Here is a 23,015-nt window from a genome sequence, read left to right on the forward strand (position 1 = left end):
CAAGCAATACCTCTAACAAAACAAAAATACCCAAAACAAGAAAGTTCCAGAAATCCTCAGACCCAGGTAGTATGACGATTTACATTCAGAGAACCTGTGACCCAGTACCACCCTTGGGAGTTCTGTAGAGTACACTGATGGCAATAAAATTTATTACTCTAACAAAATCAATACACTTTGATGACTCTCTAACAGACTACGGTCTAGTAAATTGTCCTACAGCAATCTGTGACGGGATCACTTTTGTCTGATTCACACAAAAGAGCTGTGGGGCCTCACTTTGGTTAGAATATACCAGAGACTCAATACCAGGCAGAGTAAGGGACGATAAACTGGCCTAAGACTAAGAGGGAATCCTTAAAGGAGTTTAAAATGCACTAAACTGAAAGCAAGGCTGGGAACTAGAAGCTAAAGTATACGGGAAGGCAACCTAATGAATTAGAAGCCCAGGGCTGGGGAGCCGGCTCAGCAGGTGAAGACACTTGCCCAGCAAGGCTAGTGATCTGAGTTCCATCCTGGGAGCTCACGTAGATGTTCAGGGACAAGCCCATGGAGTTCTCCTCTGACCTCCACGTGTGCACCTTGGCATGCTGTTCCCCCATAACTACACTAATAATAACAAATATTTATTTAGGAATGATACTAAGAACTAGTTATGGGACCTGTTTGAAGGCGGAAGGAGAAAGCACTCCACAGTTTCCCCACGTGTCCCACGTGTGCTAGGCCGTGCACCTTCTCGATAGTAAATACAATTTGAAAGGTTTTCACAATAGTCATTTTGCTCTACGTGTATCTTTTTAGTGTTGACACTTTCTTAGTGAAAAATAAATACTTCAAGTAATGTTAATAATATTTAACATTTATTGTTTAAGCTAAGATTCACACTGACTTTCCTTTTAATCCGCTCTCAATTCTGGGAGGTAGGAACATTTGTTTTGCCCCTCTTTAGTGGGAAGTCGGAGTTTAAGGAGGAACAGTGGCCGCAAGAGGCAGTATTCCACTTCTGGGCAGAGGTTAGGATCTGAGAGGTGAACAAAGCTGAGCTCTTACCTAAGGGAAGCTACTGGGTGCTAACACTTGTCCTGAACCCAGCCACCCTCAAAACTGCTCTGTGTGCCCTGAAGTCCCCAGTGTCTGACCCAGAGCTCTTGTTCTTCTCTATATCTCTCCATAGTGAGAGGAGGCGTCACCCAAACCACAGAACTCAGGTGAAACTAGCCTCCTATGGTGTTCCTTCCTGAATACAAGTAATTGTATTTCTTGAGATCGAGTGTGTTTACTGCCACCTAGTGGTACTTACAGCTACAGCAGGGGACCAATGGACTGTTAACAAATTTGACAAATGATGAGCCATGGCAAGGGATATTGGGAAGTAAGACACGTGGCAAAACAACAGCAACAAGACATAAGGCAAGACTGGAAATGCTGACATGTGATAGACAGCCATGCAGGAACAGAAGCAGCTACAAAGGACAGCTTCTGGAAGGGTATATATTCTGAATATACAGAAGTATCTAAACTGAGTTGTAGAATGTTTCCCATCGGTAAGGATGTATTTTGATCAGTTCTCGTAAGGTTAAACCCTGGAAGACACTATTGGTGTGTTTGTTCAAGGACGTCCAATGTGGTATCTGAAACCCTGAATGATGGCGGTGGATGAGGGCAGCCGCAGCTCCGTGCAACTGATGCTACATAACCCTCATATGCCATAAACAGCTGCTGTTGAATGATGTAATAGAATAGTGCCAGGGGCCTTATCAAGCAGCACTGTTTCACAAGGAGAAAAAAAAAGACCCTATTCTTTGCCCTGCAGGACTTTTGGTGAACCACCATTATCCCCAAGTCACAAATGTTTGCCCATGAAACTCTCTAGTTCACCCCAATTCTATCGAATACACAGTTTAAATCTGGTTTATTCACATTTTACCATCACTTACTTCTAGGACTGAGGTCCCCAGGAGCACCAACGCCTTCTTTCCGAAGTACAGAAAGAAATTACAGAGAAGTATGGCATGTTCTTCCTTATTTCCAATAGCCAAACTGATGCAGCACTGGGCAAAAGAAAAGGAACAAACATAATGCAATATATTCCGAAAGGAGGAGAGGAGGAGGAAGGAAGAAGGAAGCCAAGTAGAGCAAGGAACACATTTAGAGCCTTACCCTTCCTTCCTTCCATCTAAGTGTCCTGACTTTATCAGCTGCTATTAATATGAAAACAAAACAGTGCTTTGGCTCCAATGAGATGTGAGAAGAGAACAGGAACTTGAAAAACCAGGCTACTCTGATAATAAGACAGTTAATATGAATAGCTAGACAATATACATCTAAAATGGGGCATTTTTGTTGAGAACAAGCACTATACTGCCCTGAGCTCCAAGGAAGCATATCTGACAAGGAATCACACAGGATCTGTGGAAAAGCAATGTTTGGGGCCATGGGGCTACCAACTGTCCTGTACCAATAAAGGATTTGACTCAAAAAAAAAAAAGGAAGAAATATGGGGCTGGAGAGATGACTCAGTGGTTAAGAGTATTGCCTGCTCTTCCAAAGGTCCTGAGTTCAATTCCCAGCAACCACATGGTGGCTCACAACCATCTGTAATGAGGTCTGGTGCCCTCTTCTGGCCTGCAGGCATACATGTAGACAGAATATTGTAGACATAAAAATAAATAAATAAATAAGGAAGAAATATGAGTTAGATAATGCCAAATAAGGAAGCATAATAGAAACATCTTTACCCTAAAGAGCTGAACAGCTGAGCTGGAGGTAAGAGATCAGATGTAGGAGAACAGGTAAGACTGTATAGCAAGAAGCAATGGGGGACAGCGGGAAAGGCAGTCTGGTGGTCTACAACTCACCGTCATAAGTACATTTTGTTTGGTCCCTAGAATCTTTTTGTTTGCTTTAATTTTTTGAGGCAGGGTTTCTTTGTATAGCTCTGGCTGTCCTGGAACTTGCCATGTGGACCAGGCTGGCTTCAAACTCACAGAGATACGGCTACCTCTGCCTCTGGAGTGCTGGGATTAAAGGTATGTGCCACCATGGCCTTAGTCCCTAGAATTATTTTAAAAGGAAAAGTTTGTGTAAAACTCTGGATTTCTACCTTCTGTTGATGTGGCTTAATTGTTCAAACGAGAGCTAGCTGTTGGTCTCTCGGGCTGTCCAAATACAGAGAGCTCAAATTGGACTTCAGGACTTCTGGTGCTTAGATAAAAGCCAGCAGTCTTCAGGCACTTGAGGGACCATTTGCAGAAGGACTCATTTCCCTTACCTCTGGGAAGGGACATATGGCTGCTGTGCTGTCTACCACTATGTCAGAGCACATGCTAGCCTCCAGCTTCCCTCAGTGCCACAGGTGCCTGTTTCACATTACCAGCATCCTAGCCCTTCCCACCTCCTCCCTACCCTAAGCCCCCTCCAGCTTATGGGCTTCCCTCCCCTCAGCTATTCATCTTTCTTATCTGACTAGTCCTACTATTTTCTCTCTTATGTATATATTCTCTCTATATCTCTTGCTATGCTCTTACTCTCTTTCTCTAACTCCCACTAACTCTCTCTTATCTTCACTATTTTCTCTCCTACTCTCTATCTCCTGCTGGCCATTTTCAGTTTACCTCTTTTCCTCTCTGCCCCGAACACCTTCAGATGACTCTGGATGTTCTTTCTCTCATATCTACAACAAAGGCCTTAGCCATATCATGGAGTGATCATGTCAGCAGTTTCTTTACTGTGCACCCTGAGATACAGTAGCAATCTGCAGTTGAGTAGCAGTAACTACATGCTGATGAGACACACAGTCCCCAGGTCATTCCAGCCCCAGAGAGGCCAGGCAGATGGGGTGGGATGAGGATGCCGGCAAGCTCCAGGTATCAACTGTTTATTCAACAGTGTGGGAACATTTTATGGAAGCCGAACAAGAGATGTGTCCCGGCTGCATCTGACACTAGATGACAGGGTTAGGAGAGAGAGAGTAAGGAGAGACACTAGCCAGGAGGAGTCTCAAACACGTAGTAACACCTTAGTTATGGGCACTGATGTGGTCAGGGAGGTCATGCTCAGGGCAGGACTGAATGCTTGTTTTCAGCCAGCTTCTTAAATGTTCAACATGACCATCATGCCCTTGAGCATGTTTTGATTAGATAGTCTCAAAGGAATCTAGATTAAAAAACAGCATTTCTGCCTGGTCTCAATTGTTTGGCTGGAACCTCCAGCTCACTTCTGCTTGATCCAGAAAGCCTCATTCTTCTCTCTCCAAGCCCCACCCTCTCAGAGAATCTCCAACAAAGAAAAGGCACAGAAAGCCCAGTTCTGCATTCTTGGTAGCCACCGTAGCTCTTCTCCAAGACCCTGCCTAAAGTATACCATACTTGGGCACAAACCCAGTTCATGGAGGATACATCATCACCCCTTGTCTACATGATATTTAAGCTTCCTCCTTTAGTTCAGGGACGTGATGTCTTCTGCTCCTTCTCCTGCCTCAATCTCTGGCGCCTGGAGGACTCACCTGGGAGTTACTTTGCTCAAAATAAACCTTGCCAGAGACCAGCTTCGACAAGTATACCACTTACCAGGGTAAGGGCATGGAGATTAGAAAAAAAAGTAAAGAGAATGAAGATGCAAATGAAAATAATAAAACAGAAACAGAATAGTACCTAGAGGGAGTTCCAGTGAACACTGAAATCCCTGTGTTTAATTTTCCATATACTTTTACACCCCAATACAACAGGGGGCAGAAGACAAAAGACTGCTTTAACATGATACAGAAAACAGCTTGAACAATTATTTGTTCCAAAACTTTAGACATCAAGGCATTAATTCTTGAGAAAAGCATTCTGTTGTTTATATAGTGAACCTACCCTAGATCAAGTATCCTGAAGGCAGCCATCCCTAAGTCAAACTTCCTAATTCAAAAGAAGGAGCAGAAGTATGCTAGAATTCTCTGATCAAGGTGGAGTGGACCTACCTGCATGGACCATCCTAATGTCCCAAACACTAAGCAACCACACCCTAGGTCAGGGTGCGTAGCCACACTTCTTGTCAACAACTCTGAGCAAGCTAAAACTCTCTGACCTTCAGACAAGGTGGAAATAGGTTCACATTTTTGGGCCTCCACAAAACCTGTTCTTTTACTTTTTCAACTCAGCTCGATCTGGTTTACTATGTCAGTGGAGATCTACTATCAAAGTACAGAAAACCTATTACCAATCTTTGGATCCTGGAGCAAAACTATCTGCATACATCCACTTCAGTCCCACCTAGTGGAAGGCAGGGAAGTAAACTATTAAGTTAGTTCTATATGTCTTAGTTCATTTTAGCCCAAATCCAAGCCCTTCAGGAAGTCCAAGCAGATGCTAGCAGAGCCGTCAGGTCAGCTCCAGGTCATCCGTTCTCTCCCAGGGCTTTTCTTTTTTGTCAGTCTCACTACATCTCTCCAGCTGTGCTGGAACTCATTCTGTAGACCAGGCTGGCCTTGGACTCACAGAGTTCCGCCTGCCTCTGCCTCCTCAGTGCTGGGATTAAAGGTGTGCACCACCACCACACCAGCTCTCTCTTATATTTGTACTATCCAACTGAAAATACATATTAGATGTTTAACGCTAAATTTAAGTATGAGAGGAAATAAAAAACAAGTGTCCCCCTGCTTCAAAGAGAGTATAACTGAGACATATGTTTATACAGCGTAAGTGCAGGTCAATTTAAAAGCCACTCAATAAAAGCTAAGGTAGGAAGGAAGGTTTCCAGGTTTGGAAAAAATATAGAATCCCAGTTAAATGTAAATTCCAGATAATATTAAGTGTGTGTCAAATATTGCATGGGTCCTGTATTCCACTTGGCAATCTGTCTGCAAAGAACCAAAAATGGATGGTAAGGAAGAGCGCAGCTGCAGGAGCTCTCCATTCAGAGGAGGGGACCAGGGACACATTTGAGAAGTGACATGCTTGCTGTAGACATTAGTCTGACCGTTTCCACAGAGACAATCCACACTGCTCTGGAGGATGTCTTAATTCTGCACTGCTAAAATTCCCACGGAATAAAAATATTCATGAGGAATTACTCTGAATTTTGAAAACAAATCATCTTAATGATTTATTTCCATAAATCATTAGGGAGCTGGAAAGCCTTCACGAGTTATCAAATACTTCCACATCTCACAAGGCAGAAACCGCATAAGAAGTGCTACTTTAAGAGGAAAGGCAAGTGAGGAGCATTTCACATTTTAACTCTACGATGTCATTTCTTACCTCTGATGTCATCCATATGTCAAAACCATCATTCTCATCCAATGTTTCTGTTGTAAAAGGAATCAAAGATACAAATCGAGCGATGAGGTCCTGGAATAATATTAACCGACGTCACTGAGTATGTCCGTTGTCCAGCCCAGTGCTTTACACACGTTCTCCCTCAGAGCACACGGCAGGCCTCTCAGGGGACCAAGGAACAGGCTCAGAGTGATGAAGTAACTTGTTCAGACTCACAAAAGTAATATTCTACATGAGGCTATGGGGATTGGGCCCAGATGGCCTGACCCAGAGAGCACTTGCTAGGCACTACATTATATTGTAATAAATTATTAGAATTTAAAATACTGTAACACTGTATCAACAGGTCAACATTTTTAAAAGGTGCAAAACAGCGGAGGTTTGACTTGCTTTGCTTCAGAATTTTTCTGAGTTTCTTTCCTTATAAACTTACATGGAGCTGCTGCAGCTGAGGAAGGGGATGTGTCCTGCTTCCTCGACAACACAAGCCACACGGAGGAATTCCCCTCCCCACCAGCATTCGGCAGACTGAGACCCAAAGGTAAAAAAGGAGCACACAGAAACCCCTTTAACATTCAGTGATGTGTGACAGATCCCCTTCCTGCACAGCCTTGACTCTGCACTGACGACCTCATGCACGCCCACAGTGCTCCACAGATGCTGGAGAATACCTTAGCTTCATGCAATAAAGTCACATGCCCCCGGTACTCCACGAGCACCCTAGAATACTGTTAGTTCCAGGGCAGTGGGTATTAAGAGGCACCGGCATGAAGAAATCACAATGGAAAAGCAGAGTACTGTAAAAAGCAACCTAAACCCAGGCTTTGATTTTTAGCTCTCAGGATCCTGTGAGGAGAGCTCTGTAACTCACAAATGACAAATTGTCTGAAGAGAACGAATCACCTAGGTTAACCCCCAAATAAAAGATACACCTGATTCTTCACACGTGCGCTATAATCTCCATGAAGCTGCTAAAAACAGTAACTGAAAGAAAAAAAATGTCACTCACAAGGGTAGCATTCGAGTCCTGAAGAAATATATCCAGAAGCTGCTGCGGTGGATTCAGTGCCTTGATGTATCTTGTTACAAAGACCTGCATTCCTTCAGCATTAAACACAGTGGTCACGACTCTTCGGTTGGGAAACATGGCCTTACAGTTCCTGGTAAAAGTCTGTGCTCGCTGCAAAATGTCCATTTGATCTGAAAACTAGAATCAGATTTAAAATAGTTTGACACGGTGCTGCTCCCCCGATCCCCCCAGAAAACAAGAGAAAAACCACTGCTTACTTACAACTTTGAAATTACAACTGGTTTTTAAAAACAGTTTCCACTCTTTTGATGATTTGTCTCAGAACAATTCGGGGTGGAACCTACCTCATCTAGTTTCGGATTGAACATGATATATGATATCTGAGGTTCAATTGTAGCAAAAATATTTAGGAAGGTACATTCTTTTGGATTCTGCCCACTGCAGTCTTCTCTAGGAGGGACGTAAGTGTTACTCCAGGTGTACCCAAGCAAAACGGGCGGGATGTTCACTTGAAATGTCCCGCTAATCTGAAAGAACACGTGATGAGAATCAATATCAGCTAAACCTATATCCCAGATCAGTCTTCTCCCCAGGAGAGACGTGGCTTCCAGGAACATGGGCTCCTGCTGGGGATAACCAGGCTTTCTGGGGTGATCCATGGGCACCCTTGACACTTTGGACCCCTAACCCTAACCCTAACCCTAACCCTAACCCTCTCACCACTTGGATCTCTTTATCGGTAACATGTTCCATTATGGCTTCTATAACATCTAGAACATCTTCCTATCTTCCAGCTATTATCTATGATCTGCTTCTCTAAAAACAAAACGAAAAAGTCAGCAGTTTCGGTTGGTGCCATGACAGAAGGGCTGTGGTCACATAAGCAAAATGTAGGCAGAAATCTGGATGGCTGAGGAACTCCTTCCCTGAAATGGGGACGATCGCCTTGTTCTTTCTCCCTGCCTCTGGTAACAACACAGCTATGAAGCTGGAGTTGAAGGGAAGAGTTTGCCCTTCTGAGAATAAAGGACACATAGTAAGAACAGTGGAGTAGAAGGATAAAGACAGCTTGGGTTCATGACAATCCTTGAGCAGCTGCCCCGGCATCTTTACTAGGGAGGTAAATAGACCCCCAACTTACATAGCCATGCTTGATTTCTTGTTGTACCTGACCTAATCAAGTCCTAACTAATATACACATGATTAATTCTCACTTAAATGCCCTCAAGTACTTGTGAATTTATTGAAATATTTACTTCAATGAGTCAAGTAAGAAAAACTGTGATTGAACTTTTCTTTGGGCTGCCAGCTCACAAATAAAGACATGGACCTATTATTATTTATGAAAGCTTGGCCTTAGCTTAGGCTTGTCCCACTAGCTCTTATAACTTAGATTAACCTGGTTTTATTAATTTATGTTTTACCATGTAGCTTTTTACCTTTCTTTCATTCTGTACGTCCAACTCCTCCTTGTGTCTCCTCAGTGTTTGATTATCTCTTCCTACTTCCTCTCTCTGCCTGGGAGTCCCGCCCATACCTCCTGCCCAGCTATTGGCCATTCAGCTTTTTATTAAACCAATCACAGCAATATATCTTCACACAGTGTACAAACATCCCACAACAACAACAAAACAAACAAGTTACTGAAACATTCTTTTTCTGTTACCCTACACCTCCATTGTCCTAGTGGCCCAGGAAGAGAGAAGTTCTACTGCTACTCTTTACACTCACAGGACCCAATTCCATATACCACCAAAACACCATATACCACCGAAACACTATGGCATACCACACTGCACTAAAATGTTAACCCCGATCCCATATACCACCAAAACACTATGGCCATACCACACTGCACTAAAATGTTAACCCCCCCATCCCATATACCACCAAAACACTATGGCCATACCACACTGCACCAAGATGTTAATCCCCCACCCCATTACATATACCACCGAAATACTATGGCATACCACATTGCACCAAAATGTTAACCCCCCATCCTATCCCATATACCACCGAAATACTATGGCATACCATGACGCACCAAAATGTTAAATCCCCTGCCCACCAGACAATGGCCTTGAGGTAGGAAACTCACTTCTGACTTTTCAAATCCTCCGTGTCTGACATAGCTTCTGGGATTTTAGATACCGTGCTTAAGATCTTTCAATAGGGAAGCAACTGAGCCTAAATTGGAGCCTAGACTGGAGTTTCACACTTGCTGGTCATGCAGGCTCATTGCTGCTATTGAACTTAAACAGTGAAGGCCCCAGGGTCTTGCAGAGGCCAGAGCTCATAATTACCTGACATAGTTGATAAACAAGGCAGGTGAGGCAAAAGTCTTGGCATCCGGGTCTGGCGTTAGAAAGGCCTTTATGCAAATACGAATTTTGCTTTCTAACTTAGGACTAGCTGCTTTATTTCCGGTCTTAATTAACACTTTTAAAATGCAAGAAATAAGTTTACAAGTATCCCCTAGAGATAGTTACACCCTGTAAGTACTCTAAACCTCATGACACTTGGTAATATAGGGTCATTTTAATAACCTTCCAACCTGTCAATCACAGACTCTGACTTGATGACATCAGAAAGTGCTTTTATTAGACAGAAACAAATCTTGGAATAATTAGCAAAGAACTTTTCTGTTACCTCAGACTGTTGTAGAAGAGCTGAGAAGGGGAAGCTGACAGAGCCCAGCCAGTTCTTTTGTATGTAGGAGTGAGCACTGCAGCTATTAAGACAATGGTCCTGTTAAAGCAAATTGAAGTCAAACTCAAAAAATGGCCCCATAAGATGGATACTTTTACAAACTCATAGAGAGCTATAACAATTCATTTTTTGTTTCTCTCTCTGTGTGTCTCTGTCTGTCTGTCTGTCTGTGTGTGTGTGTGTGTGTGTGTGTGTGTGTTTGTGTGGTGTCTTTGGGTGCAGTTTGCATCCCTATCTTATTGGGTATCTTTCTCTCTCTGTCTTATTCCTTTGAGGCAAGGTCTCTCCATGAACTCATGTATGTAGTTGAGACTAATTTTGAACCTATACCTCCCAAGTGCAGCCCTGAACCACACACAGCTAAGAAATTTATTTTCAAGATCACCAGTTTGGGAGCCTCTTGTACCTGCTAGGGCAGTCAGCAGGAGGCAGATCTTCAAAGAGGCAGTTTAACACTTTCAGTGCCGCCATTTCAGCACCTAGGCCTTGCAAATCAAAAGTGACACTTTCCTTTTGTCTTAGGCTGTGACTGACTTCTTTGTAACCTAGCCTGCCTGGCAGGGCCTGCTCGTTTTATTAGCCAATGTTAAAGGGCAGCCCTAGAGTGGGACCAGTGATTCCACAAAACTTGGAAACAAGAAAATAAATGAGAGCTCAGTCCAGTGCTCCTGTGTGGGTCTCTGTCTCTATCTCTATCCATCACCAGATGAAGATTCTATGATGATATGCAAGATATTCGTCAGTATTGCTCTAGGATAGGGTCATTTCAGGTTCCCAATCCTCAGCTGCCCAAGAAACTAACTGGGAACCTCATCTTGGGCACTAGGGAGCCCCTCTGGGGTCAAGTCTCTTGCCCACCCTAAAGTGGCTCCCTTAACTAAGAATTGTGGTTCCATGCTCCCCTATCCACCTTTCCTTTATCCCAATTCTCATGTTTCCCAGGTCCCCCCTCCTTCCCTTCTACCTTTTCTCTCCCCGTCTCCCCTTACCCCCATCCCACCCCCCCCCAAGATCCCATTTTCTCCCCAGAAATTTGGTCTACTTCCCTTAGCCAAGAGGACAACTATATGTTTTTCCTTGGGTTCACCTTCTTCCTTAGCTTCTTTAGGTTCACCTATTGTAGACTCCGTGGTCCTTATTTATGGCTAGAAACCAATTATGAGTGAGTACATCCCATATTCATCTTTTTGGGTCTGGGACACCTCACTCAGGATAGTGTTTTCTATTTCCATCCATTTGCATGCAAAATTCGAGAAGTCATTGTTTTTTACTGCAGCGTAGTACTCCCAAGGTCCCAAGGAGGAGCAGAAGGAGGGAGAACATGAGCAAAGAATTCGGGACCACGAGGCGTGCATCCACCCACTGAGACAGTGGAGCTGATCTACGGGGAGCTCACCAAGGCCAGCTGGACTGTGACCGAAAAAACATGGGATAAAACCGGACTCTCTGAACATGGAGAACAATGAGGGCTGATGAGACACCAAGGACAATGGCAGGGGGTTTTGATCCTACTTAATGTGCTGGCTTTGTGGGAGCCTAGCCAGTTTGGATGTTCACCTTCCTAGATATGGACGGAGGGGGGAGGACCTAGGACTTACCACAGGGCAGGGAACCAGGACTGCTCTGTGGACTGGAGAGGGAGGGGGAGAGGAGTGGGGGGAGGGGGAGAAGGGTGGGAGGAGGGGGAGAAGGGTGGGAGGAGGGGGAGAATTGTGGGAGGAGGGGAAGGGAAATGGGAGGCTGGGAGGAGGTGGAAACTTGTTTTTTGTTTATGTTTTTTTTTCTTCTTTTCGCAATAAAAAAAAAGAAAATAAATGATATGATTGCTCACGCAAGTAAATGATGCAGCTAAAATGTAAAACTGAAAGTTTGCACTAAAATCTCTCAAACATTTGAGAATGTAAACATGTAATATACAAAAATTGTAGACTAAGGAAGAATACATCATAAAACATAGAAAATAATATAAATTAAAAATAGTAGGTAAGTCAGGTAGAAAATATTCAGTCCAAGATAGTTTAAAGATGAGGACAGAGGTTTAGAGGGCTTCTATTATTTAGGATTGAGTCAGAGACCAAACAGACAGATATTGAACACATTTGCCCAAATAAATTCAGAAGTCATGGTCACAAAGACATTAGATGAATGTAATAAAACTCCAAGCAGAAATAAATAAGACGGAAAACACAGAATGAAGTATAAAACTTCAAATAATTTTTTTCAAAAAAGCTGAGAAATCTGGTAGAAGTTCTGTGAAGTTCTAAATTTTAGCACAAGGGCCAGAGGAGGAGGGAAAACAGGGAACATTGATCAGTTAACAAGACACAAGCTGAACAGAACCAAGGCCATTAGCGCCACGTGTTGCACAGCCTGCTGACCAGGGCAACTGAACAGAAGCAAGTCTCTCTAGTTATAGACTCTCCTCCTGTCCCAGCTTTTCCTACCCTTCTTGTGTCCAGCCAGTGTAAGTTCAACGAGAGTGATTTATGCTCTCCTAACCCCCACTTTCACTATTAAAATGTCCTGGCTTTTGGGTCCTTTTGACTTACTTGCAAGTGCTGTTAGGCTTTGTCGCAGGACCTTGCCCAAGGACCCCTTGAGAGGAGGAGCTGTGATAGCTAAATAAGCCCCACCCCCTTTTATTTCAGAAACCCCTGATCTTAAAGAATTTGAGTGTGCTGATGCATACCTGTAACCCCTCCCTTTGGGGGACTAAGGAAGAAGAATCATGAGTTCTAGGCCAATCTGAACAATATTTTAAGATCTTGTCTTAGAAACAGACACAAGGGGCTAGAGAGACAGTTCAGTAGTCAAAAGCACTTGCTGCTCTTCCAAGGGACCTGAGTTGAGTTCCCAGCACCCACATCAGGCTGCTTTCAATCACCAGTAACTAACTCCAGTTCCAGGGGATCTGACATCCCTCTGGCCTGTGCATACACATATACATAAACACACATGGACACATAAATAAATAGTAACATAAATCTTTTTAAGGAACAGACACAAATAGTAAAATCAGAACAAAAGAATAGAAGTACTTGGATAAAGTCAGGAATGATAAGAGGCTAACAGTATATTAAAGATTGGAAGACCACTGATAATGATATGCTAGTGTTGTGAACTCTTTAAAAAGAACCCTTTCTCCTCCTTTGTCGTTTCTTCCCATCCTTCACTCCCCTCCCTCCTCCCCTGTACTTTCTCCATACACACTCCCCGACCACACTTTCCTTTCCTAAGCATTTAAACCATCATCTGAACACTGGGCTCATTTAAGTTCTTTCTGTAGCTATCACGTTGATGTTATCTTTTAGTTAACCCAGGCTCCAAGCCTGGAGTGCTCAGCCCAGCTACAAATGCAGTTCACAACAGCTCTGTCATCTCTAGTGCTGAAAATCTGTGACATATTTATTTATGTGTCCATGTGTGTTTATGTATATATGTATGTAATGAAGGGGAGATCCATGGGTAGTAAAAAAGATTTGATAGTAGGAAGAAAAAACATAGGAGAAAAGAGAAAAAGAGACATTTACAAACAGAATAGTGATCAATAATCAACCCAGACTCTCTCTCAAATGGACGCTGATCTCGTCACTTGTTCTAATTCTTTGTGGGAAAACGGAATGCTTCGTCTATAGTTACCTACAACACAGTCTTGAGGAAAGGCTGATACAGTTTCCTCTTCTAAACAGAGTGCCAATAATGTCGCAAGCACATCTTAACACCTGACGTGTGCAGACTGACCCAGAACAATGCAACACATTATTACAATGGAATTCAATGTCAGTCGGCTTATTCCCATCTGTCAAACCAGCCACTGAGACAGAACCAGAAAAGTATTCACAGTAAATCCTTGGATGCAAGCTGTCAACAAATGGCCATTTAATACCTAACCTTTGGCTTTTACTAAGAATTCATGTACAGTTTTGATGTGAATGTTTGTACATTCTTGGGAAACTGGCTTGAAGGCGCTGCAGCTAAGAGTTTGTCTGACAATCTAATCTTGAGCTCTGCACTGCAGGGTCTCATCCATCCTCTACAACCTAGAGCCTCCACTCCCTCAGAATCATCTGCCTTCAACCAACTGCCATAAGAGGGCCAGTTCTCCAGGGCCTTGTCCCCAGCAGAGCGATTCCACTTTCCCTTCCCTTCCTATTGTCCTTTTCACAAGTTGGTTGCACGCCCCATGTCAATTCTTTGGCAAGGTCTGTCCTTTTCCCTGGCATTCTAAGTCCTAATGTATGAGTGTCTAATTTTTTGATGTCATGTATGATGTCATGTGCAAGTGGGTTGGGGCTCATCATAGCTATTCCAGGAAGCATGTGGCCTGTGGGCCACAGGTTGGACATATCCAGAAGAGAAGGCTCATCTAAATGGCTAAGATATTAAATATTACTTCTTTCAATTTAGATTAACACTGGGTGATGGTGGAGCACACCTTTAATCCCAGCACTCAGGAGGCAGAAGCAGGTGGATCTCTGTGAGTTCAAGGCTGGCCTGGTTCAAAGACCAAGTTCTAGGGCAGCCAGGGCAGCATAGAGAAATTCCGTCTCAAAAAAACAAAAAACAAACTAACAAAAATGGACGTGAGTGCGATCTTTCTACAACATTAGCCACCTCACTGATCACCATGCTGGCTAGGTGGTGTCCCCTTCCTCCCTCGCCAAGAGTAGAACCTTCCAACAAGCTCTCGGTTTAGATTCACATAACCCAGAACATCTGTTGACTTTTTATAACTCCCCTTCCTTCTGTTCATCAGAGAACACACACATGTAAACTGCTGAACATTTAACTTGGGGGGTGTTGGTTAGTAAGACGTCCATCTAAACAGAACTACAGGAGATAACACCAGGTGGCTGAGAACCATGGCAATGTTTCAGAGAAGAAAAAAAGAGATACTTGGGATGACAAAGACATGACAAAGCGTGTAGTCTGACGGTCGTCATTTCACTAAGTATCCTTTCCCTCCTGATAAAGCCCTCCGCACATCCGAGCTCTTCAAGACTGAACTCCGAGCTGAGGAAGGCTCTTGAGTGAGTCTAATTCCTTTCTACCACCTGCCATCTGGAATACTGGCTTGAAGGCAGTGAGCAGGGTGGACCTTACCACTAGTAACTGTTCCAATGGTTTTAAAGCAACGTATACGAAAGTATTTAACTTACTTACCTGGAAACAGCAGCTATTATATTTTTCATGCCACACTAACTGGAAGGAAGCTAACACTTACTACAGAGCTTGCTATGGTACTAGGCATTGGGTTGGGACTTTTCACTAATGTACAGGAAGGCAGTCATTCGTTTTGAAATTAAAGCAAACACAACAAAATTCTGGTCCTAAAATAACTTGGTGTCTTGTGTAGAGTGGTATGCTTTCTTTGATCAGATCATGAAAAATTTGTGAGGTTTTCTGCCTGTCTTTCTGTCTTTACTACTAAAAAGCTCATATTTAAATGTAAAGGTCAGTCTTCAGCATCTGCTTCTCTCACGTTCTGGCTCGTTCACCATCCTATCTCCTTTATAGGTTGCTATGATTTGTTACATTTGGAGTAGATTGTCATGTGTCTGACTTTATTGCACACTGACTCAAACCTTTTTAAGAAAATATTACACATATCACATTAAAGCAAGTTATACGGGACCTGGTGGCATATTCTCATAATAAAAGGGCTAGAAGTTCAAGACCAGCCAGGGCCACACAGTGACTTTAGGCCAACCTGGGCTGCACAGTGAGTTCCTGTCTCAGAAACAGACAACAAAATAAGTTCACAAATATGTTCCAAGATTTCATTCAGTTTGACCTCACAATTATTTCAACATTAACCCGACATTTTCCCTACATTACCTCATGTTTCTCAATTACCACTTCATCAAAAATGTTGATGTGTATATTATCTTTTATTTTCGATAAACTAGAGAAGCTGTAATCATGTCCTGGTGAGCTGAAAACAAGAAAAGGACACTTGAATATTGTAGCTTTTTTTTTTCCAAAATCCACTTATATTTTTAAGCACGTCATTAATAAAGTATAATAAATTACATATGATCTTTTCCTTTGTAAAGTTTAAACTTAGAAAAAGCTGTACATCTTGAAGCCTGGCTTCTACTGTACATTAGAACTAATACTGTGTGTACTGTAATTTACCTTATATTCTTCTTAAGATGAAAATAAAAATAGATAACAACATGGGTTCAGCTGGAGATTATGTTAAACAAAATGAGCCAGGCAGAGAAAGACAATGCTTGGCACAAGAGAAGATGCATCAAAACGACCGAGACTCCAGACATCTTTGGACTTACAGTTCCCAGGCCAGCCGGTGACCACTACATTACATCAGAGTGTGTAACTCTCTTCTTTACTCTTTAGTTCTGTGCAACAACTAATACAAAACATGGACATTGTTGGGGTCTTAATTTGCAGAAAAGTAGCCTCACTGAACAAAATTTAGGAATTACTACCAGGAGGTCAGGTCAACTGAGATGTGCTGGCAGCAGATAAAAAGGAAATGCTTGCCTGGGTCGGTGATGGCTCAGCCCAGCCTGTAGCCTTCCTGCTCTTGGACTCACTCCACTTCTTTCCCTACCATTAAGAGCCCTTTGTGCCCCTGAGTTTCCTAAGATAGAGCTTTGGGAATGGCAGCTCCCTGATCCCAGGATGCCCACAACCCTGAGGTTCCAACTTTTGGCTGCTAAGTGGCAAGCAGCCCAGCCCTTGCCTGGCAATATTTTCACTTTTTACCACACAATTGCTACTGCTACTGATGTTGTTAAAGTTGTTTTTTTTTAAGCAAGTACTACTTCAAGGAATCTCCAATAACCTATACTTTTCTGACAACGGTGCTGGCAGCAACCACCAAAAAACACTCGTTATGTTCCTTGACAATTTTAAATTGAATGTTTTTTATATTTTCAAGAAATAAAACAAGCCAATTCTCCTACTTTGTTCCTCTGGGATTTCATTACATGGTTGGAATGCCCAGGCCAAGACAGGGGAGGCTATGTGTATTTATAGCACTCTGCTAGCACAAGAAAGGACAAGAATCACTTCAAGACACTTCTCAGTTTGTCCATTTGGTATACCTTAACTTACCAAGTCCTCTGCATTATCTCATGTTATATAGTCTATTCAAACTTCCTCAAATTCTGCCACAATTCATCCTCCACACTAGACCTCACTAATTAGTCTTTATTTACTGTAACCATTTTTTACATTTGCATGTAGGCTTTTTCCCCCTCCTTTTCTAGTGCTAGGAATTGAACCCAGAGCCTCATGCATGCTAGAGAAATATCACACCACTCTACAGTCCTGCATATAGTTTTTAATCACTGGAATGTCACAGGGAACAAGGAGTTAGAACAGAATCTTCTATTACAGACAACAAAAAGTAATAGTTGGATCCTTAGGTGACTTTCTGGTTCCCACTGCAGTTTTGGCTTATCTAACTGTTAGAAGCACAAATTATCAGTATTCAATATTAGTAGATTATTCTATTGAGTTTACTTAAAAATTTATATTTCTTACTGATCCTTTTATGTTTTCTTTATCAAATTAATGTAGTGTATCTATCTGGACATACTGGCAAATGACTATAATCCAAGCACCCAGAATGCTCAGGCAGAAGGAACAAGTGTTCTAGGCCAGCCTCATCTGTATAGTAAAGTCTAGGCCAGTTTGGGGACATGGCAAGACCTTATCTTAACAAACAAACCACCCCAAAGAATAAACTCCAAACTATAATATTTAAATTAATAATCTAAGTATTTCCAAACACACATGATCATCTACCTTACTTTACAAACTTTTCCAGCAAATATATTTTCTTTTCATTTTTTTTCTCCCTACTCATCCTGTTCCTTCTCCCTCCCTTCCTCTCCCTCTCTCCCTTTCTCTCAAACATCCTGGTCAGTGTCTGGTAGTTTTCATTTTGAGAGAGGAATCTTGGATAAAAAAAGCCCATACAGTCTGTGCCATGTTACGATAGAGAACATGTGGATAGTTACGTCAGTTCTTCTGTGTTTCCTTAGCATTTGTCGGGAGTGGCTATATGTTAATATGTGAACCAGGTAAAACATAAGAATGAAAACATTATATGCATGGGCAGCCCATCTGTTGAACTTGTCCATACTGGGTTTCATGGTCCAAGTTGAGGAGGACAACTGACCAGGTCTCTGCCTCAAGAGGGCACCAGACCTCATTACAGATGGTTGTGAGCCACCATGTGGTTGCTGGGAATTGAACTCAGGACCTTTGGAAGAGCAGGCAGTGCTCTTAACCGCTGAGCCATCTCTCCAGCCCACAGATATAACATAAGTAATGTCAAATCGCATACAATGATTATGATGCCATATGGACTATGAAATAATGTAAAATATTCACATAAAATGATCTTATATATAGGAATAAAAGTTTAATTTTCCCATTCCTCGAAATAAAATTATATTATTTGAAAAATGTTTAGGTTTTTAGCAGCTATGGATACTTGATCATGAAGTAGACAGTAAATGTGTACCCAGCTGTAAAGCACAGTGACATCGGGGAAAATGATATGGAGTGGCGTGCTTCTAAACACAGTTACGGGGTTAGTCACGCCCATATTTATCTTTCTTTTCTTCTTTGAAGCCAGTGGAAACTTGGAGACATGTTTCTTCTGGAAGATGAAATCCAATTTATTAACTTTCATTAAAATGTCTTTTACATAAAGAAATTTTGTTAGAAATTTGGTTTTGCTCTTTCTTGACAAAATGTAAATAATCTAAAATATTAATATAAGTAGATACAAGTTTTAAGAAAATAAAGCAAAGGAAATACACTGCTGATTAAGCACATATATGTTGTACAATCTTGATCGATGTGGAATCACTGGGTCCGACAGTAAACCTACAAACTTAGAAACTAAGGAGGTAGGTCCATATATCTATGTTTAAGAATCTGTCTAGAGGACTGTGATGTTTGAGAGCCACTAACTTAAAACAATGTGCTTTAGACGACAAGTGCAGGAATGTACAGATCAGCACTGTTTGTGCAGGGGAGTAAGACAAGAAAGGGTTAAGTAATCAGGGTGTTTTCACTCAATAGTGGACTATACAGAAGTTCAGATAAGGGATGAACGTGTCTTAGTCTATTTAATGTTGCAACCACAGAACACCTGAGACAAGGTAACCTGTAAAGAACAGACATTTATTTCTCACAGTTCTGGAAGCTGGGAATACAGAGGTACGCAGTATCTGGTGTGGGTCTCCTTGCTGGCTCTTCACATAGCTCAAGAGAGAAACCCACTCTTGCAAGCCCACCCCCTTTCTCTCACAGTACCAATATATTGATAAAGGCTGGTGAGTACTAGGACAATGAGATACTGTGTGTGCTATAGTGATAGTCTTGGAACTGAGACACTTCTATGCTAGAGGGAGACTGTTTAAGACTCCTGAAGTAAACAACTCACAAATCTCAGGAAGTCCCTGAAACATACTAGATTCACAAGTCCCACCTCTGAGGTTATATAAGCAGTTAGGATTGCTGAGGAGTGCAGACTCTGACCCAGCACCCCAAGACTTTAGTTTTCCTGATGTCACATCCAGGCTGGGGTGGCTTTTCTGGTGATGCAGCTACCTTGAGTCATTCACACTTCTATAAGTAAGCCCTCACCTATACTCATGTCAGTAGCTACAATATACTCATTCTTTTTTTTTTTTTTTTGGTTTTTCAAGACAGGGTTTCTCTGTGGCTTTGGAGCCTGTCCTGGAACTAGCTCTGTAGACCAGGCTGGTCTCGAACTCACAGAGATCCACCTGCCTCTGCCTCCCGAGTGCTGGGATTAAAGGCGTGCGCCACCATCGCCCGGCGACTCATTCTTTTCCAAATTGGATTTTGTAGAATTATATCTTTGGCCCTCCACTGATTCCCTATCTGGGGTGAACAGACATTTGTTTGTACCTCTCTACAAGGAGTCTCACATTAATACCCCCTTCCCAAGAAAAAAGGTGGATGTTACTTACCTTTACATGCACACTCACCCAAGCATACATGAACATGCTCCCTCACTGCAGAATTAATCTGACTAGAGACTGCAGTAAAATGGACTCCAACTTACATAAAATCTACTTTGATTTCTTCATTCCAGCATGGATGAGATCCGCTTGCAGTATTGGTTTGATATACAGTGTGTTGAAAAGAAACTTCTATGAAAGGGTGCACAGTACCCTGAAACGCAGAGTAAACACTGACTGGATTTTTTAAATATCTTACATGACAGAGGAAAACAAAAAGTTACATCACCAGGCATCTTGTTTCCTTAGTTTCTATAGTTCTTCTAATAGCCATTGTTTAGTCATCGGCTTAGCGAACATCTATTGCTCTTATTCTAAGTCAGGCACTCTTCAAAGATCCAAAGACAAATAGAGTTTTTCCTTAAAGGTTTTAAAGTTTTTCATGGAAAACTAAATAGACAAGTTAATAAGTACCATGAAATGGAAGCAACAAAGCAAGAGAACCAGTTTGCACCTGGGGGTTTCAGGAAAGCATAAGGGTGTGTTTTTGAGGCGAGGCCAAGATGAACATCACAGAGGAAATCCTGTTTGAGCTCAGGCATTGAAACACTGCTGTGCTTAGCTGGTTAAGAGCTTGGAGATGGGTGGAGGCCATTTCCAGCAGAGGGAACAACTACAGGAAGCCAAGACAACATAGCTGTGCAGTAGACAGACATGAAAACAGATGGCAGAAAAAGAGCTAGACTATCAAAGATTCTGTGTGTGAGCTTATACCTTGTTCTGTGGGGCCTGAGAGCAGAAAGTGAGATGATGTGAATTATATTAATCAACAATACCTTTCTTTTGTTAAAGGAAAATAACTGAAATCTGAAGATAGATATGAAGAAACCAGTCAGAAGCCAGGTGCAACTGAGAGCAGTCAGCCAATATTGTACATAAGATGTTAGGTACCTCATTTAAGAAGTCATTCGAGACTATAGATTTGATTGCTTCTTGATGTCTATGGCGAGACATGGATGACCTCAAGTAAGTAGACGTACACCAAGTTCTTCAGGAAAAACAACATCGAGACATAGTTTTAACAGTAGGTTGGTAAGCATGAGGATTACCCTGGGTCTTACTGAGGTATCTATCTATCTATCTATCTATCTATCTATCTATCTATCCATTTATTATCATATCACATTGGTGAACATCACTAGTCTGGAATGTGGTTCCTGACCACTGAAGTACAAGATGGATCTAGTGCTAACATGCTCACTGGTTTTCAGCACCAAGAGGAAAATGTGATATTTGGGGAATACAGTCTTCCTACCTTTTTTTTTGGTGTTAGAATAGTTTCTTCTGTAGAATGATGGCTATAGAAAGAGACAGCAATTTTATGTCCTTTCTTCACAAACAGCCATTGAGATGCGCATTGGTTGTAAAAACAGTTAGTTGTGTCAAGAAATAAGGTTGTAGTTTGTAAAACAAAGTCAAAATCTTTAAAAGGCTTTACCTATAAATGAATAGCCAGTAAGAAAAGTGTCTGTTTTTCACAGATAGAATCCATGGATTGTACTAAGCTTATCAAAGCAAGCAGAGCACATATGTGGTAAACATGGAAGAGGAAATGCCTGATGTTCCTGGGGCATTTGGGTAGTAATATTCATATTTATCAATAATCTTTGCCCCTAAATATTCAGGATATGTTTTATGAAATAGGTACTAATATTCACAGGACCTTAATTTGATTAGCCTTTGGTAGGTAAAGTCTATTTTGATCCAAGAAATACAAATAAAACATAATTGGTGCATACAGGAAAGATAGGTGATGCCCCACTTTGGTAGAGTTACCTACGGGTCCTAGGCAGAACAGGCTGTAGTTGCAGGGACGGTGGCCACAATGAGCCTTTCCACACTGGAAGACCTCCTGAAACACAATGCGTGTCCCACCTGCTTTTTTAACTGCTCTGCTTCCGACAGGGAGGGTATACCACCATGACAGTGAATGAAGTGGTTGGCCACAGAAAACCTCAGAAACTCACAGTAGGAAACAGGACCAAGAAGAATTCACTTGGTGACACGGAGGATGCTCATGTGACAAGTACCCCCAAAGAACACACTAAGGCTACTTTGGGAATCCTATACCTCTGCAACATTTTTGCTTGGTTTGGGCAGTTTGTTTTGGAACAGGACTTTGAGCACGCTATGCGAACACTCTATCTCTGAGCTACTCCAGAAACTTTTCAAGCGTGACATCGTGAATAGGTTTGACTAGCCAAATGAGGGATTAAAAGCTTACCTAAGTATGTGTGTGGGTGGACATTCAACTCATAACATTCCATGTGCTGGGCAGGAGCTCTGTCTCTGAGCCACATCTCCAGGCATTATGCATTGAAACATTAATGAAACACAAAGTTTCACAGATGAAGCAGTGAGGATGTTTAGCACCATTAAGAGAGACCTTCTGCAACTTCATACATTGGAGCCCATCACCTTACCTATGAGTTATTTTTTTTCTGGTAGGAATGTTGTAGGCCCTCAGGATCCTGATCAAAATCTTTATATCCCCATCAGAGACAGTCTGTGCTGTGACTTTTCTTCTTTCTTTCCTCTGAGGCTTTAACTTCCTTTGTGGTTCAATGAACTTACAAATTGCATCTGTCAACTGGCTAAAGAGTAAAAACTGATCATCTTCATATACACAAAATAACAGTTTTAAATATGCTAGTGTTTATGATAATTGCTAATAAGGCCATTATTCTGAACCATATTGTGTCCGTTACAGAAGAGCTTTGAAAAGAGGCAGTGCTAGAACCCCTTAGACTGGGAGGGCATATAGTTGCACCAGCTCTTTGGTTACACACTCCAAAGAGAAGCCAAAAGCAGCAAGATAAAGCTATAGAACATTAACCTTTCACCACAATTATTATTTTTCTTAAAGCAAGCACTTTCTCAAAAAATGACAGAATATCCCAGTATTCTCCACTGCTCTGAATCAGTTATTTGCTCATGATAACAACTTAAATCCATAGTCACAGCAGTTTCTGCTCC

General features: G+C 42.0%; 1 protein-coding gene across 1 annotated transcript in view; it reads right to left on the minus strand.

Moving 5' to 3' along the window:
• The window catches only part of Cc2d2b (coiled-coil and C2 domain containing 2B), an 83,282-nt gene that overhangs the window by 10,758 nt on the left and 49,509 nt on the right, over positions 1-23,015 (minus strand). The window contains exons 21-29 of the mRNA XM_041662077.1: positions 22,463-22,633; positions 20,931-21,027; positions 20,084-20,193; positions 15,841-15,937; positions 9,943-10,041; positions 7,635-7,817; positions 7,270-7,467; positions 6,243-6,332; positions 1,938-2,051 (exon numbers count right to left, since the gene is read on the minus strand). Coding sequence (XP_041518011.1) covers positions 1,938-2,051; positions 6,243-6,332; positions 7,270-7,467; positions 7,635-7,817; positions 9,943-10,041; positions 15,841-15,937; positions 20,084-20,193; positions 20,931-21,027; positions 22,463-22,633 — 1,159 coding nt within the window. The remainder of the gene's footprint in view (positions 1-1,937; positions 2,052-6,242; positions 6,333-7,269; positions 7,468-7,634; positions 7,818-9,942; positions 10,042-15,840; positions 15,938-20,083; positions 20,194-20,930; positions 21,028-22,462; positions 22,634-23,015) is intronic.

This window comes from Microtus oregoni, unplaced genomic scaffold (assembly GCF_018167655.1).
Source record: "Microtus oregoni isolate MIOR12 unplaced genomic scaffold, Mior012 000012F_ref0000307, whole genome shotgun sequence".
In the NCBI taxonomy this organism is placed as follows: domain Eukaryota; kingdom Metazoa; phylum Chordata; class Mammalia; order Rodentia; family Cricetidae; genus Microtus; species Microtus oregoni.